The sequence below is a fragment of the Saimiri boliviensis genome, chromosome 6 (genome assembly GCF_048565385.1).
Source record: "Saimiri boliviensis isolate mSaiBol1 chromosome 6, mSaiBol1.pri, whole genome shotgun sequence".
Classification (NCBI taxonomy): domain Eukaryota; kingdom Metazoa; phylum Chordata; class Mammalia; order Primates; family Cebidae; genus Saimiri; species Saimiri boliviensis.
The window spans coordinates 113528765-113544771 of NC_133454.1; the positions used below are offsets into that span (position 1 = coordinate 113528765).

Consider the following 16007-nt stretch of genomic DNA (forward strand, 5'->3'; position numbering starts at 1 on the left):
TCTCCTATGGCCCACAGCCCACAAGAGCTGTGACATGTTGAGGCTCCTTGGTCATGAGGCAAGTTAGCAACTGGGATTAGGACCTGGGCTCAGGGTCCTCGAGGTGAGGCTCCTTCTCCCTTCCTCTGCTCCACTGTCTTGTTTGTTTTTCTTTTATTATTATTATTATTATTATTATTTATAAAGACGGGGTTTCACCATGTTGGTCAGGCTAGTCTTGAACTCCCAACCTCAGATGATCCTCCTGCCTTGGCCTCCAAAGTGCTTGGATTACAGGTGTGAGCCACCACGCCCAGCCTTTTTTTCTTTTTTCTTATTTATTTATTTATTTATTTATTGTTTTTTTGTTTTTGAGATGGAGACGCACTGTGTCACCCAGGCTGGAGTGCAGTGGTGCAATCTCAGCTCACTGCAACCTCTGCCTCCTGGGTTCAAGCAATTCTCCTGCCTCAGCCTCCTGAGTAGCTGGGATTACAGGTAAACACCACCATGCCCGACTAATTCCTGTATTTTTAGTAGAGACGAGGTTTTCCCATGTTGGCCAGGCTGGTCTTGAACTTCTAACCTCAGGTGATCTACCTGCCTCAGCCTCCAAAAGTGCTGGGATGATAGGTGTGAGCTACCACGTCCTGCTGGGCCCTGCCGTGGCCCACCATCTTAATGAACTTGTTCCCCAGGCCTCCAGGTTGGCCGCTCCTCCAGCCTTCCCTCTGCAGCTGTGGAGAGAGTGAAGAGGGAGAGTGTGAGATTCAGCACTCCTTGGGCTGGAGGTCCTGTATTTCTGAAGAGGAGAGCAAAATGTGGAAGGGAGAGGGGCAGACTTTCCAGGACAGAATACAAAGGGGCTGGGGCTGGAACCAGTTTCTCCTCCCTCCCTGCAGAACTGGAGCGTGGACTCAGCCAGGCTGGCAGCAGCGGGGCTGCCTGAATTTCCTTTCTAGATCCCAGGCCCGATTAGGCCCAGAGACAAAGAGTTGGCGTGTGTGCAGGAGGCTCCTAGGGGAGCCCCTCCCCTGCTCCCTGGCCCCCTGCCTGGACTTGGCCGTCTTGTTAGGCTGGAAGGACTTTTAAGGGGCAGGTTGAGCTGTATCCTCTCTCTAACAGTTTGCCCCAAGTCACAGCGGAAGACAGGTAGACCAGTCCAGCAGGTACAGATGACAGTATCAGAGGCCGAGACAGGGGGCCTCAACTGGTCTAAAGTCACACAGTAAAGTCCTGGGCAGAGCTGAGTCAAAGCAGGTCTCAGGCCAAGAGGAACAGCACCGTGTATATGCCCGTACTTGTCTCCCTTTCTCCCTCGCAGGACAGACAAGGTTCCAGTCCTGTGAGTAGCTTACATGCCCCCAGAACAGCCCCTTGCGGCCTAGCGGGCATCTCAGCACTTCAGTTTCCCTGAGTGGTGAGGTTGACCCAGAAGAGGGGCGAGCATTATGAGTGACCACAGTGAGATCTGCAGACCCAGCTTCCTGCGCTAACTACCCCAGCCCCTTAATTGAAGACTCATCCTGGGCCAGCCACCAAGTGTGTGTGTGCTCTACCCAGTCCCACAAGGTATGCTTTGTTATTTTTATTTATTTATTTTTGAGACAGAGTCTCACTCTGTCACCCAGGCTGGAGTGCTGTGGCGCAATCTCGGCTCACTGCAACCTCCACCTACCAGGTTCAAGTGATTCTCCTCCCTCAGCCTCCTGAGTAGCTGGGATTACAGGTGCGTGCCACCATGCCCAGCTAATTTTTTTATTTTTAGTAGAGATGGGGTTTCACCATGTCAGTCAGGCTGGTCTCAAACTCATGACCTCGTGACACACCCGCCTCAGCCTCCCAAAGTGCTGGGATTACAGGCATGAGCCACCACGCCCGGACTTATTTGTTTTTAGAGACTAGGTCTTACTCTGTCACCCAGGCTGCAGTGCAGTGCTATGATTACAGCTCACAGCAGCCTTGACCTCCTGGGTTCAGGTAATCCTTCTACCTCAGCCTCCCAACTAGTAGGCACATGCCACCACGCCCAGGTAATTTTTGTATTTTTTGTAGATACAGGGTTTTACCATGTTGACCAGGACTAGTCTCGAATTCCTAGGCTCAAGCAATCCACCAGCCTTGGCCTCCCAAAGTGCTGGGATTACAGGCATGAGCCACCATCCCTGGCCTGGTCTCACATGTTTAACCCCCACAAATGGTCTCTGTTGAGGGTCCTGGGGAGGGAATTACGTTCCCCCACCCCAGCTTCAGGCTAGAGATGAAGATCAGGGAGGCTGGAGGCTTACGCTCCAGACGCCTCAGTGACCCCTACACAGCCTTTCTCAATTCCCGGGTGTACAAGGAGCCTCTGTCAGTCTCCATAGCAACCATTATCCCTGCCCTCCAAAGACCCAAAGCCTGACCTTCCCCATCTCCCAAAGAAAGGCCTCCTGGCCTCACAGAGGAGGAGACTGTGGAGTGTCAGGCTGGGCTGCTTTCCACAGCTGCTTCTGAGTTTGCCTCACGTTTTGCAGCCAGAAGTTGGGCAAAGGACACAGCCTGAGCCCCGCTTTCCAGGTCATAGGAGGGCAAGTTCTCATTCCAATCCACATTCAACACGTATTGAGCACTTGGTATTTGCAGGCCCTGGTTGGGCACTGGGTACAGGACAGACAAGGTTCCAGTCCCGTGAGCAGCTTACGTTCCGGGAGGGAGACTGGCAATAAACAAGCAAACAACTTCAAGTTTCCATGAGTGCTAGCCAGCCCGGGGAAGCTCTGCCGCCAGAAGGAACGTCAAGGGCAAGTCGTGGGTGGGAGACCCTTCCGGAGGAGGAGCAAGAAAGCTGCTTCTGCAGCGCATAGCCTGGGCCAGGGGGATGAGGGCGGCTGCTGGAGACGGAAGGGGCCGGAGGGTGTTCCTGTCTAACTCTCTAGGGGAAAATCAGCCCGCATCATAGGATTAATGGAGGGGCTGACTTGCTGTTCGGGTTTAGCATCCGGAGCGCCCCCCACCCCTTCCATGGCCTGCTATGGGGTGCGCCGGGGAGAGGGAGGGAAGAAGAGCTCCAGGCCAGGGCACCCCGGCACAATCACGACGATCCGGACAAGAGTGGGGATCCCCGGTCCTGCCCAGGCGACCTAGGCCGCCTGCGTCTGGGGCCCCTCGCCAGCTCCCGGGCGGGAGGCGGCCTTCACAAGGGCGCTTTGTCCTGGCGGCGCCGGCAGGACCCGGCCAGGCCACCTGGACTGAGGGTGGGGGAGGAAGGCCGAGGCTCCAGGTGCTCCGCAGCTCTGGGGCAGGTGTTGGCCGGCTCCGCCCCTATCCCCAGAGCAGGTGTCGCCGACCCCCGTGGCCTGCATTCCGGCCCCCTCCTTCTCCCTCGGGTCGAGCTCCGGCCGTCCCTTTGATTCCGGGCCCGGGGACACGGGCCCCTCCGCGCGGGGAGAGAGGGGAGGAGGCGCGGCTCTGGAGCGGAGGCAGGGCCGGGGCTCAGGGCAGGTAGCCGGGCCCGGGCCTTCGCGCCCGGCTGCTCCAGCTCCCCCAGCCCTCCCCGCCTCCTTGTGGGAAAATCAGCCCAGGAGGGGGTTTCGGGGGCTCCTCTCGGGCTGGGAAACCGTCGGATGCCGGCGCAGGGGGCGGGGACAGGACCCCGGCGGGGGGGGTCTCCCCGCCCCTTCGAGCTCAGCCCCGCCGAGGTGAAACCTGAGCCCAGGTCGGGGGCGGGGCTGGCCCGCGCCTCTCCCCGGGTCCCCGCACCCTGGCCGGCGGCTGTGAGCTCAGGGCCCGGCCCAGGAGCCGCTGGGGCAGGTGAGGGAGGCGGCTCCGTGCGGGCCGGACGACCCCGCCGTCGGGCCCCGCCGTCCAGGGCTGAGCCTCCCCTCTCGCCCCTCGGTTCGCAGGGCCCGCAATGGAGGCCGCAGCCCTGGGTCGCGCCCCGCCCTGAGCGCCCCCGTCGGCGGCCATGCTTCCCCGAGGGCGCCCCCGGGCGCTGGGGGCCGCCGCGCTGTTACTGCTGCTGCTTCTGCTCGGATTCCTCCTGTTCGGTGGGGATCTGGGGTGTGAGCGCCGCGAGCTGGGCGGTAGAGCGGGGGCCCCGAGATGCTTCCCCGGCTAGCTAATGCCACGTGTCCCCCCAGACTGGAGGCTGCGGGGAGCCGCCGCCCTCGACGGAGACCCGCTCGCCGGCCCCAGGGACCGCAACCCCTCCGACTGCGGCCCGCAGCAGCCGCCGCCGCCCAAGTGCGAGGTAGGTACCCGCGGCCCCTGCGGCGGGAGTCCCGCGGGTGCTCCCCCCAGCCCAGCCTCTTGGAAAATCTTCGGGAATCACAGCACCTGGCGGCTGTCCGGCACTGGCCAGCCGGCTGGGGCGCGCCTCGGAAGTGCACCTCCTCTGCTCCGACCTCAGTTTCCCCATTTGAAATGAAGGGTTGGCTCCTGCTGCCCCTTCGCAAACTCTTCCTGGCTCTGCTGCGGGTGGGGCAGCTCAACCATGGGTCCTCGCCGCCTCGCGGAGGACGGGGGCCTGCGGCCGACCTGGGCGTCCTTCCCCAGCTCTTGCACGTGGCCATCGTGTGTGCGGGGCATAACTCCAGCCGAGACGTCATCACCCTGGTGAAGTCCATGCTCTTCTACAGGTACAGTCAGGTGTCCGTAGAGGAGGGTCAGGAGTGGGGAAGGGATAAAGTCCCGGATAGGCTGGCCTAAGAGCTTTAGCTTCCTCATCTGTGACACGGGGACAGTGTCCCCTTCCTCCCTTAAGGGCGGTTGTAAGAACATCCTGAGCTGGCGTGGAAAAGCTCTTTGCAGATGGCGCTTTTGCCTCTGCGCACTTCAGGGTGGGGGCGGACCCAGGTTGCTCCTGCTGGGGCCTCTCAGGCTTCCTCTTTGCCCACCCAAAAGGAGGAATCCACTGCACCTCCACTTGGTGACTGACGCCGTGGCCAGAAACATCCTGGAGACGCTCTTCCATACATGGATGGTGCCTGCTGTCCGTGTCAGCTTTTACGATGCCGATGAGCTCAAGGCAGGGGCCCGGCCCTTCTGCACCTCTACCCAGCTGTGTCCTTTCTCCCAGGGCAGGGTGGCGATGGGGAAGAGAATCCTCAGTCCCATCAGCCTACTGAAGCACAAACCCCTCTCTTTTTGGGATCTACCCCCTCTCCTGTCACTCCCAGCATGCGTTCTGGTTCTGGTGCTCCTAAGCCTCTCTCTGCCATCTCATCCCCTGCCCTTCCCCGACACAGCCCCAGGTCTCCTGGATCCCCAACAAGCACTACTCCGGCCTCTATGGGCTAATGAAGCTGGTGCTGCCTGGCACCCTGCCTGCTGAGCTGGCCCGCGTCATTGTCCTGGACACGGACATCACCTTTGCCTCTGACATCGCGGAGCTCTGGGCACTCTTTGCTCAGTTTTCTGGTGAGAGGCCTGGGAGCCTGCCTGGCCTGCCCAGGACCCCTGCATCTAGCCCTGAGCCCAGGTCCTGTGGCAACCTCAGACAGGTCTCTCATGCCCTCCCCTCCCAGACACGCAGGCGATCGGTCTCGTGGAGAACCAGAGTGACTGGTACCTGGGCAACCTCTGGAAGAACCACAGACCCTGGCCTGCCTTGGGCCGGGGATTTAACACAGGTGGGGACAGTGGTGAGGGGAGGCAGGCAGGGTGGTCTGCTGGTCCTTGGGACCCTAGGGCAAAAGGGGCAAAGAATGCTAGGAATCCCCCCAGGAAGAACAGTGCTATGGAAAGAACCCTGGGTGAAGAGTCAGGCAGCACTTCCAACAGTCCTGTGTGTGCTGGATGACTTTGGCCAGCTCTTGTGCTCCCTCTGAGCCTCAGTTTTCTCATCCACTAAATGGGGATAATTTGAACAGTCCTGGGATCACCAAGTGTGAGAAGAAGCCCGTGGAGGTGCTTGGTAAGCTGGGCAGCGTGCAGCACCTCCCCTTCACCCCCAAGAGGATTGACTGTTGACAGAAGCAGTCCATGAGCAAGCTGGGTACAGTGGCTCATGCCTGTAATCCCAGCACTTTGGGAGGCTAAGGTGGGAGAATTGCTTGAGCCCGGGAGTTTGAGAACAGCCTTGGCAACATAGTAAGACCCGTCTCCACAAACATTAAAAAATTGGCCTGGCGCGGTGGCTCATGCCTGTAATCCTAGCACTTTGGGAGGCCGAAGAGGGCGGATCACTTGAGTTCAGGAGTTTGAGACCAGTCTGGCCAACATGGTGAAACCTTGTCTCTAATAAAAATACAAAAATTAGCCAGGCATGGTGTCACGTACTTGAAAGGCTGAGGTGGGAGAATCACTTTGAACCTGGGAGGCAGAGGTTGCTGTGGGTCAGGATCACACCACTGCATTCCAGCCTTGGCAAGAGAGCAAGACTCTGTCTCAAAAATAAATAAGTACATAAATACATAAATAAAAAGAATAGGTGTGGTAGCATGCCTGCGGCCCCAGCTACTCCGGGGTGGGGGTGGGGGTGGGAGCTGAGGTGGGAGGTTTGCTTTAGCGTGGGAGATCGAGGCTGCAGTGAGCCCTGATTGTGCCACTACACCACTCCAGCTTGGATAACAAAGCAAGACCCTGTCTCTTTTTTTTTTTTTTTTTTTTTTTTTTTGAGACGGAGTTTCGCTCTTGTTACCCAGGCTAGAGTGCAATGGCGCAATCTCGGCTCACCGCAGCCTCTGCCTCCTGGGTTCAGGCAATTCTCCTGTCTCAGCCTCCTGAGTAGCTGGAATTACAGGCATGCACCACCATGCCCAGCTGATATTTTGTATTTTTTAGGAGAGACGGGATTTCACCATGTTGACCAGGATGGTCTCGATCTCTTTACCTTGTGATCCACCCGCCTCAGCCTCCCAAAGTGCTGGGATTACAGGCGTGAGCCACCGCGCCCAGCGACCCTATCTGTTTTAAAAAAAAAAAAAAAAGGCTGGGAACAGTGGCTCACGCCTGTAATCCCAGCACTTTGGGAGGCCAAGGCAGGTGGATCACGAGGTCAGGAGATTGAGACCATCCTGGCTAACATGGTGAAACCCCATCTGTACTAAATATAATAAAAATTAGCCAGGTGTGGCGGCACACACCTGAAGTCCCAGCTACTTGTGGGGCTGAGGCAGGAGAGTTGCTTGAACCCGGGAAGTGGAGGTTGCAGTGAGCCAAGATCATGCCACTGCACTCCAGCCTGGGTGACAGAGTGAAACTCCATCTCAAAAAAAAAAAAAAAAAAAAAGTAGTCCATAATCATATGTGAACAGTCAGAAAATACCAGTAAGTCAAAAAACAAAGGACACCTTCATGACCCATGTCCCCCAGGAGCTGGTTGTCCCAGGCGGGCATGGCAGCATCTCCCCATTGGCAGGTGTGATTCTGCTGCGGCTCGACCGGCTCCGGCAGGCTGGCTGGGAGCAGATGTGGAAGCTGACGGCCAGGCGGGAGCTCCTTACTCTACCTGCCACCTCACTGGCTGACCAGGTCTGGGGAAGCCTTGCTGGGTTGGGGGTGGCAGGCTGGGGGCTGGGGTGTGATGGGTGTCTCTGCTCAGGACATCTTTAACGCTGTGATCAAGGAGCACCCGGGGCTGGTGCAGCCTCTGCCCTGCGTCTGGAATGTGCAGCTGTCCGACCACACACTGGCTGAGCGTTGCTACTCCGAGGCGTCTGACCTCAAGGTGAGTGGGACAGGAGGCTGCGTGGTGGTGGGGGGCTACGGATGGGGACTCCTGCTCCCCGTTCCCATAGCCCCAACACTCTCCCGGGTCCCAGGTGATCCACTGGAACTCGCCAAAGAAGCTTCGGGTGAAGAACAAGCATGTGGAATTCTTCCGCAATGTCTACCTGACCTTCCTGGAGTACGATGGGAACCTGCTGCGGAGAGGGCTGTTTGGGTGCCCCAGCCAGCCCCCGTCTGGCGCTGAGCAGGTGAGAGGGAGCCACCTTCCGCTGCGCCTCTCTGCTCTGGTGGGACACAGCCTTGTCTGGGGGACATGTCCTTCTGCCCTACCCCTAGTCCTTCTCACCCCTGGCCCCCTCAGTTGCAGCAGGCCCTGACACAGCTTGATGAGGAAGACCCCTGCTTTGAGTTCCAGCAGCAGCAGCTCACTGTGCACCGCGTGCACGTCACTTTCCTGCCTCATGAGCCGCCACCCTCCCGGCCTCACGATGTCACCCTTGTGGCCCAGTTGTCCATGGACCGGTGAGGGTGCAGAGGGCAGCCCAGGGGGTACGGCATGGGCTGGGGTTGGACACTTCTGAGCGGAGGTTCCATCTGGCAGCCTGATGCTGTGGCAGTGAGCTGTCTGGCCCTCAAGGAGTTCCAGAAGTTGGAGACATTGGATGTGGTGCAAAGAGCTTGGGCACTGGAGTCATCCAGATGCCCAGAACTGCCCCTCGGTCGCTGTGGGACCATGGGCAAGTCTTCCTATCTCTGACCCTTAGTTTTCTCTCTCCAAGAAGGTACCCACCTAGTAGGGTAGTTGTGAAGATTCAGTTAGACTGGCTCTGTAAGTGCTTGCAGGGTGCTCAGTCAGTCACTTGAGGAGAGGGCAGCAGCTAACTGAGGAGGCTGTCCAGGCCTCCCTGAGCTCTTATGTCAGCTGTGCTGACCTCCCGTCCCCCTAGGCTGCAGATGTTGGAAGCCCTGTGCAGGCACTGGCCGGGCCCCATGAGCCTGGCCTTGTACCTGACAGACGCAGAAGCCCAGCAGTTCCTGCGTTTCGTTGAGGCCTCCCCAGTGCTCTCTGCCCGGCAGGACGTGGCCTACCACGTGGTGTACCGTGAGGGGCCCCTGTACCCTGTCAACCAGCTCCGCAATGTGGCCTTAGCCCAGGCCCTCACGCCTTACGTCTTCCTCAGTGACATTGACTTCCTGCCCGCCTATTCTCTCTACGACTACCTCAGGTGGGCCTGGGGAGGATGTGGACAGGGCATGTGCGGGGACCCCGGGCCTCTAAGTCTCTGCCCCTTTCTGGGCCACAGTGGCCTCTGTCAAGTGGGGGTTGTATTAGGTAGGCTGTTTCTCTGGGCTGCCAACAGGGGAGGGCAGGACCTGCTTCAGCAGCAGCGCCACCTGCGCTTGTGACCACCCATCGCATCAGGCAAGACGGCCTGTGGGGGTCAGGTCCTACGGCTAATGCCCCCATGAGGGTCACTGGCCCAGTCCTGGAGGCCCCGCTCTTCTCCCCTGCTCATGGGTGCTCCTCTTCAGGGCCTCCATTGAGCAGCTGGGGCTGGGCAGCCGGCGGAAGGCAGCGCTGGTGGTGCCAGCATTCGAGACCCTGCACTACCACTTCAGCTTCCCCCGTTCCAAGGTGGAGCTGCTGGCCTTGCTGGATGCAGGCGCTGTCTACACCTTCAGGTAGGTGGGGCTTCTTCTCTGGCCACGCCACACACTTGCCCCTGCTGTCCACCAGCTCCTAGCCTCAGCCTGGCTCCCATCCGACCCTGCTGCACAGGTACCACGAGTGGCCCCGGGGCCACGCACCCACAGACTATGCCCGCTGGCGGGAGGCTCAGGCCCCATACGGTGTGCAGTGGGTGGCCGACTATGAACCCTATGTGGTGGTGCCACGTGACTGTCCCCGCTATGACCCTCGATTTGTGGGCTTCGGCTGGAACAAGGTGGCCCACATCGTGGAGCTGGATGCCCAGGTGAGGAGGGTGCCTTGCTGCCACCACCTTTGATTCGAGCACCTCCAGGTCTGGGGAACTCTGGAAACTTCTGCCTGGGGGACCACATAGCTGGGCAGCACTGTTAGAAACATGCCCCTTCTGCAGAACTAAAATCCTCTGCCCTTTGGCCCTTGCTTTAGCTCTTGGGGATACAGGGTAAGCCTGGAGCAGCACTTTCCCCCAAAGGCCAGGCAAGCCACGCAGTCACTGCTCCTCTGCCCCACCCTGCAGGAATATGAGTTCCTGGTGCTGCCCGAGGCCTTCACCATCCATCTGCCCCACGCTCCAAGCCTGGACATCTCTCGCTTCCGCTCCAGCCCCACCTATCGTGGCTGCCTCCAGGCCCTCAAGGACGAATTCCACCAGGACTTGTCCCGCCACTATGGGGCTGCTGCCCTCAAATACCTCCCAGCCCTGCAGCAGCCCTGGAGCCCTGCCCGAGGCTCCTGAGGCTGCTCCTCTTAGCACTGGGCAGACACCAGGGCAACCCAGCCTGCCCTCCGCTATCCCTGCTATTTAAATTATTTAAGGTCTCTGGGAAGGGCTGGGGAGGAGCATCTGTGGGGTGGGGTCTTCCCCTTGCTGCTATTGTATGGCTGGGGTCTGGCCTCCCTCTGCCCCAGCCAGTTTGGGGCTGGTTCCCCCATCTTCAATTGTTCATCCCTTTTTCATAATTAAAGTTTTAAAAAATCCTTTTTGTGTTCCTCCTAGTTTGGGGGAGCAAGGGTGCTCTGGGGCTAGGGCGTGAGTGCACAAGGGAGGTATTACATCCAGCAGCTGGGGTCACAGGAGGGCCTGGGCCCTTAAGGGAAAGCCTCCCATTACCAGACAGCCAGTCAGAGAGGGCAGAGGCTGGGCTGGAATGTGTCTTGCCCACCCTCCCCTGCCCCAAACCCAACACCATGAGGCTAAGAGGCTTTATTTGGCTTTATTTAGTAAAATGTTAAAATAAATAAATACAAATTGATCAGCTGCTCTGTATCCCCCCCACCCCCTCAAAACAAAAACCAAACAGAAACAAAAACTTTGAAGCACAAAACTCCAAATACAAGTCTACCAAGACTGAAATCACAAAGGGCATGGACAAGAGACAGGGTTGGGGTCTGGCTGGCTCTTCTCTGCTAGGAGCTGGCTGACCTCTGGCCTGCCCGTCCCCACCGCCTGGCTGCGGCTCACCTGGACTGAGGACCCACGGAGACCGGGGAGAGGTGAGGGCCCAAAGGCTGCTGGGGACGGGCAGGGGCGGGGGAGGCTGGGTCCTCAGGGAGGAAGGGTCTTGTGGGAGGGGGTGCCAAGTGGAACTGGGGAGCCCTGCTTCTGTTTACAGGAGCTACTTTTCAGAGTTCCTACCCCGGCTTTCTGGAGGGCAGCCCCAGCTTCCTGCCTCTCACTTTAGCGAGGGGGCCAGAAGACTGCCCAGAGGAGCTGACTCGGAGGACAGTCTAAGGGTGAGGATGGGAGTCCTGCTTCCTGCCAGGGGTGCCTGGCTGAGGGCAGGGGCGAGGTCCACACAGAGCAAAGTTGCCTCTACTCAACAGAAGCCTCGGGATCTGGAGACACAGGCCCTGGAAAATGCCCCGGGCCGCGCTCCATCCCATTACCCTAAGAGCCTTTTGCCTCTGGGTAGTCTCCTAAATTCAGCCCTTTAGATAAGTAAAAAGGACCACGCCCTACAAGGGAATGAAGGGAAGAAACCTCTGAAGAGTGTGTGTGAGCTGGGAGGGGAGAGCCCAAGGGCTCCGTTAGCCCCAAGAGAGAAGTATCAGAGGTGGCAGGAGAGGCAGCGTGCATGCGGAGACAGAAGTGTGCTACAGACACGGCCACCTGCACAGACACAGCTGCGTGCACCTGGCCCACGCACACTGCCTGCTGGGCCTGAGCCAAGCAGCAGCAGGGACAGAGAGACAGGCCTTGCAGGGAAACCAGGCACACGATGGTGCCAGCTGGAGGCTGCCAGGGTGGCCCCACCAGGGACTGCCCGTAGCTGTCTACCCCTGTCAGGTACAACCAGCAGGCTTACCACAAAGGGCCTAATAAGGAAGGAAGAAATCAAAACCCCAATGAGCTCAGCACAGGTGAGACAAGACCCAGCAGGCTCCATGAAAGAAAAAGGACCCGCAGGCAGCAAGAATGCAGAGGTGGAGATGACAGCAACATGACCTCACCGCCACCAGGGCGCAGCGCCTGATCAGGAGCTGGCAGGGGACTCCCAGGCAGGGCCCAGTGGGCAGCCACTCCAGCTCTCCGAAGTGACTGCAAAGCCAGCTGGTCTCAGATAAGTAGCTGTCAGAGCAGCTAAATTCTGGGCCATGGGGAAACAGCAGCGAAAGGAAGGAGGAGGAAGCAAGTGGAGGTGGCTGGGCGGGGCAGTGTCAGGAGCATGTGTCTCTGGCAGTCTGGGGGGACAGTGAAGGACGGGGAGGTTGAGTGCCGGGGGGCCTCTTCTTTCACAGTAAAGCAGTGTTTTGGAATTCGAGTCCAGAATATAGGTTTGTGGGCAGGATTCCATCTTGCACTCCATACTAGCTGACTCCCAAAACAGCTCACATCTGAATGTCAGGAAGAATCCACACCGGCTGCAGGCGAGGTCAGAACGTACTCACGCTGCTCAGGGCGGCAGGCAAAGCTCCAGTCAATTCCTAGCCTCATCCCCCCTACCCCTGAGACTCCTCAGGCAGCTCCTCTCTGAGCAAAGGCCTCTAGTGATGATGGCTTCCCAACTTCTTTCAGGAAAAGGAGAGTTAACTGTTGCGGCAACCCCGAGATGGGCCCAGACAAGTTGAGGGGAAGAGCTCTAGACGGGGCAGGCAGCCTGCTGCTGGTCTCTGATCCTCTGCCACCGATTCCTCCAGCTAGTCCAGGCATCCCCAAGGCTCCCTGACCAGGCACAGCACCTTGGTTTCTGAGAAAAGGGAACTCTTTCCCCGTCAGCCAATCAAGCAGCCAGGGCCTAACTGAGGCCTGTTCAGCCAAACTTAACTCCCTCTTCTGAGGTCCTTGGGAAGATGAATGGCGACAGCTGATATGGATGAGACACATTTTCCTCTAAGAAGCATCTCTTCTCTGTTGAATTTGCTTTCAGATCTGTCTTTTGTCTCTCTGGGCCTAACTGGGTGGGAGAGAAGCTAATGGGACCGTTTCTATCCCTCCCCGACTCTGGCTGTTACCAGGGTCTGGAGTGGGCTTCGGGGAGATGCTCCAGCAGGCCCGGGTACCGAGCCTCCACTGCCCTCCGGCAGCCAGGGGCACTCAAGAGGAAAAGGTCTCCAGCCAGAGCACGCATCTGACACCGTTTACTTCCCACAAGGCAAGATGAGAGAATGGTCTGAGCCTTTCAGAACCCTGGTTTTCTCAAGAAGGAGGGGCCACAACAGGCCAAGCCAAGGCAAGCGCAGCAATTCTAGCCAAGGGTCACCCAGGAGACTTGTGGGTGGGACGAGTGGAATGAATTCCATTTCTGGTGCCTGCGGCCAACAGGCAGAGAAAGGAGCGACAGCTTCAGACCTCTCCCCAAAAGCAAGTCAGAGCGAAGGCCACCCTGGGGCTCTGTCTCAGAGACATACCCTCGAGACATGTCACTCCTCTGTTCTTTCTAAGCACCAAAGGCTGATGCAGCCAGCCTGCACTCCCGCACCCTCCTGCCACAGCCAGGGTGCATGGGCACCACTGAGCTCCACTGGCCAGTTCCCTTGGAGGTGTCCCCCAGGCACTCGTAATGCTGGTGGCTGAAAGACCAAAAGCAGCACCAAAGGAAGGGATCTTATTTAGGCACCAGCCTTTTGCTCTAGCGGAATCTAAGAAGACCATGGGGAGGGCCCTGACACCGGCCAGACTTCCATTTGGGCTTCACAACAGGAGACAAGATCCCTGCACCAAGAAGAGAGCACGGTCTTTTCTGAGGAGAGGGAAGGGCGGGGAGCTCCACCCGGTCTGTCAAGGAGACTGGCCCACAGTCTAGAGACACACACGGCAAAATGTCATCGTCATCAGCAGGGTCTGTGCTAAAAAATGGTAACTACACGGCATTTTCTCCAGTTCTGACACCTTTTTAATAGAAATCACTGTTTTTAGGAAACAAATAGCACTTTTGTAATTTTTTTTTACAATGTTTCTTACCTTGATCTTAATTTAAGTAACACTAGGAAGACCTCAATATCTTTTATTTTCCTTTTTAATTTAAAAAAAAGTTGTTGTTTTTTTTTCCCCAGATACAAAGATTTTTGCCCTTGCATAAAAAACCAGTGCCCGAACGATGACACAAGGACTCACAAAGACTCACGGGACCTCACTGACACTATGATTCCTACTCTACCATGCAAGGTCTCGGCTACCCTTAATTGGACTGTCAGCCTGAAAAACAGCTTTTCTATTCCTTATTTTAGTTTTTGTTACCAAGAAAGTAAAATGAACAATAAAATAAAACTTTCCTTAAAGAAAAAAAGAACAAAAACAAAAATAAAAAAAAAAAAAAGAGAGAAAAGAAATGTCTCCATTCAATTCACACACACCTGGGTCGCGTGCTGCTTCACTCAAGATCTTCTCTTCTTATAAATATAGAAAAGGGATGGAGCTTGTTTTCAAGTAAAATCACTGATCCACCTTTTTTTCCTTCCTGGACATACACATCCTTCTTCCCTGCCCCAGGCAAGGGCCAGCGGCCTGGGCTCTGCTTGTTCTTGGAGAGGAGACAGTGGGATAACACGGGGATGCGCGATTCACCAAGCAGGGAAGGAAGGAGGCTGGGCAGGCTTCAGGATGGGGAGTTCCCACGGGGAGGGGGCAGAGCGCGGGGGAGAAGAACCTACTGGCCGTCCTCGGTGTCCGTCTCCCCTGCGAGGCCCCCGCCAGACGTGATTAAATACTGCTTATGTGATACACCGTCCCACCCCCGGCTCCCTCCAGCCACTCCCATTCCCTCTTCTGGGCACTGGGGTTGGTTGAATCTCAATTCCTTTTTTTGGTTTTATAGTAGCGAAAGTTTAGAAACAGGAAAGCCCACACACTCTTTGGACTTGTCTTCTCTACCTAAACAAACGGCTCGGCAAGTAAGGATCTGAAACCTGCTCTCCTCCCTCCGCCCGTCCCTGCTCCCCACCCAAGAAAACAGAAACAAACCCATCGTGGCTGTGGAGGCTGCTGCAGGCACACACTGGTGTATAATAGAGAGAGTAAATATATTATTTCACTTGGCATGGTGCTGGCAAAGAACCTCCAGCTGGCACTATTTCATGTAACATGGTCCAATCTTTGCATGTACACACAGAATAAGAAGGATCAATTGGCAAACTCTGGTGCCACCTGGCACAAGCATCTTCTCTCTCTCTGGAACCAAAGAACCAAAAGAATTCTGCACTTTCCGGAAATCCGGCTTTGCTTTTCTAGAGTCTTCAGTGTTCTGCTCTCCTTGCCGCCGGGATCCCGTGGCTTCTCCTAGAGGGGCTCTGTTATTTAGTCTCTTCCCCTTGGTTACAGTTCGCTGTGCAGCTCTGGGAGGAGGGGGAAGGGGCCGGCGTGGAGGTGGCGGCGTTGGCAGGGGGGGTGCAGTCCGGGCCGTTGGAGATGGCCCCCACAGTGGCCTCAGAGTCTACAGGTTTGGAGAGGTCGATGCCGTGGATGAGGCGAATCAGCTGTTTTACCTTCTCCAAGGAGCTGTGCATCTCCTTCTGCCGGGCCAGGATGGTGTTCTTCATTTCCATGCATTTCTGCAGCAAATGACAAGGGCAGTGGCACTGAGCCGCCTCATTCTAACAGGCCTGGCAGCCCCTGAGAGCGGAGCACCTTCTCTCTGCCCAGGGAGAAGAACCCCTGCTGGCTGCTGTGCAGCCCCTGGGCCTCGCTGTGCTCCCCAGCGGAGTGGGCGCTCCCACCTAAGGAACAGGGCGAGTGGAGTGGGTAGGCTAGGGGAGTCCAAGAGGCGACAGAGGGAGAGGGCATGCGGGCACGAACACGCGGGAGTGCTAACACTTAAAAGCAAACCGGCAGAGCTGCCATCAGAACTTCCAAACAAAGGTTAAAAACAGAAAGTTCCCACAACTGCCCTGCAGCCTGTTCAGGCAGGTTTTCAGATGCTTCTGTCATGCTAATGGGGGCCTTCAGGACTGGACTGAGCTCTCCAGGGTGCTATCTGGATTCCACCTGGGGGCAGCAGGAAGTGCGAGGGTGGGCCAGCAACATTTAGGAGGATCTCAGCCCAAAGGACAAAGGCCTGCAACCCATAGATCACCTTCTGCTCAGTCGGGGGCTTGCAGTCTTTTCCCCTTTGGCCCTCAGCCTCCCATACCTGCTGGCTTCTGTTTTAGGCAGGGCAAGAGATGAAGGAGGTGTTAAATCTGCATGCCATGGGTAGGTATGGTGAGGAGGAGAAAGCAGGTAAGCGGG

The 16007-nt window shown here is 57.3% G+C and overlaps 2 protein-coding genes across 29 annotated transcripts in view; one reads left to right on the forward strand and one right to left on the reverse strand.

The window, feature by feature from the left end:
- The first annotated feature begins 2624 nt into the window (after positions 1–2624).
- LARGE2 (LARGE xylosyl- and glucuronyltransferase 2) lies at positions 2625–10321 on the forward strand. 3 transcript variants are annotated; one of them, XM_039470620.2, is made up of 15 exons: positions 2625–2762; positions 3864–4007; positions 4101–4210; positions 4516–4598; positions 4864–4987; positions 5208–5379; positions 5487–5591; positions 7322–7434; positions 7505–7630; positions 7725–7880; positions 7994–8154; positions 8580–8858; positions 9166–9315; positions 9413–9608; positions 9861–10321. In XM_039470620.2, exons 2-15 carry the CDS (start codon positions 3926–3928, stop codon positions 10077–10079), a joined length of 2076 nt encoding a protein of 691 aa, XP_039326554.1. In that variant the 5' UTR covers positions 2625–2762; positions 3864–3925; the 3' UTR covers positions 10080–10321. The 3 variants fall into 3 exon arrangements, with proteins under 3 accessions (XP_039326554.1, XP_039326552.1, XP_039326553.1); XM_039470618.2 differs by lacking the exon at positions 2625–2762 and adding an exon at positions 2785–3771 and having other exon boundaries at positions 5463–5591; XM_039470619.2 differs by lacking the exon at positions 2625–2762 and adding an exon at positions 2785–3771.
- Positions 10322–10538: 217 nt separating this feature from the next.
- PHF21A (PHD finger protein 21A) overlaps positions 10539–16007 on the reverse strand; it is a 203976-nt gene continuing 198507 nt past the window's right edge. For 25 of the 26 annotated variants that reach the window (XM_074401370.1, XM_010333800.3, XM_010333803.3 and 22 more), the window contains one exon: positions 10539–15331. In XM_074401370.1, coding sequence (XP_074257471.1) covers positions 15074–15331 — 258 coding nt within the window. In that variant the 3' untranslated portion in view covers positions 10539–15073. The remainder of the gene's footprint in view (positions 15332–16007) is intronic. The other variant, XR_012518166.1, reaches the window with a different exon arrangement.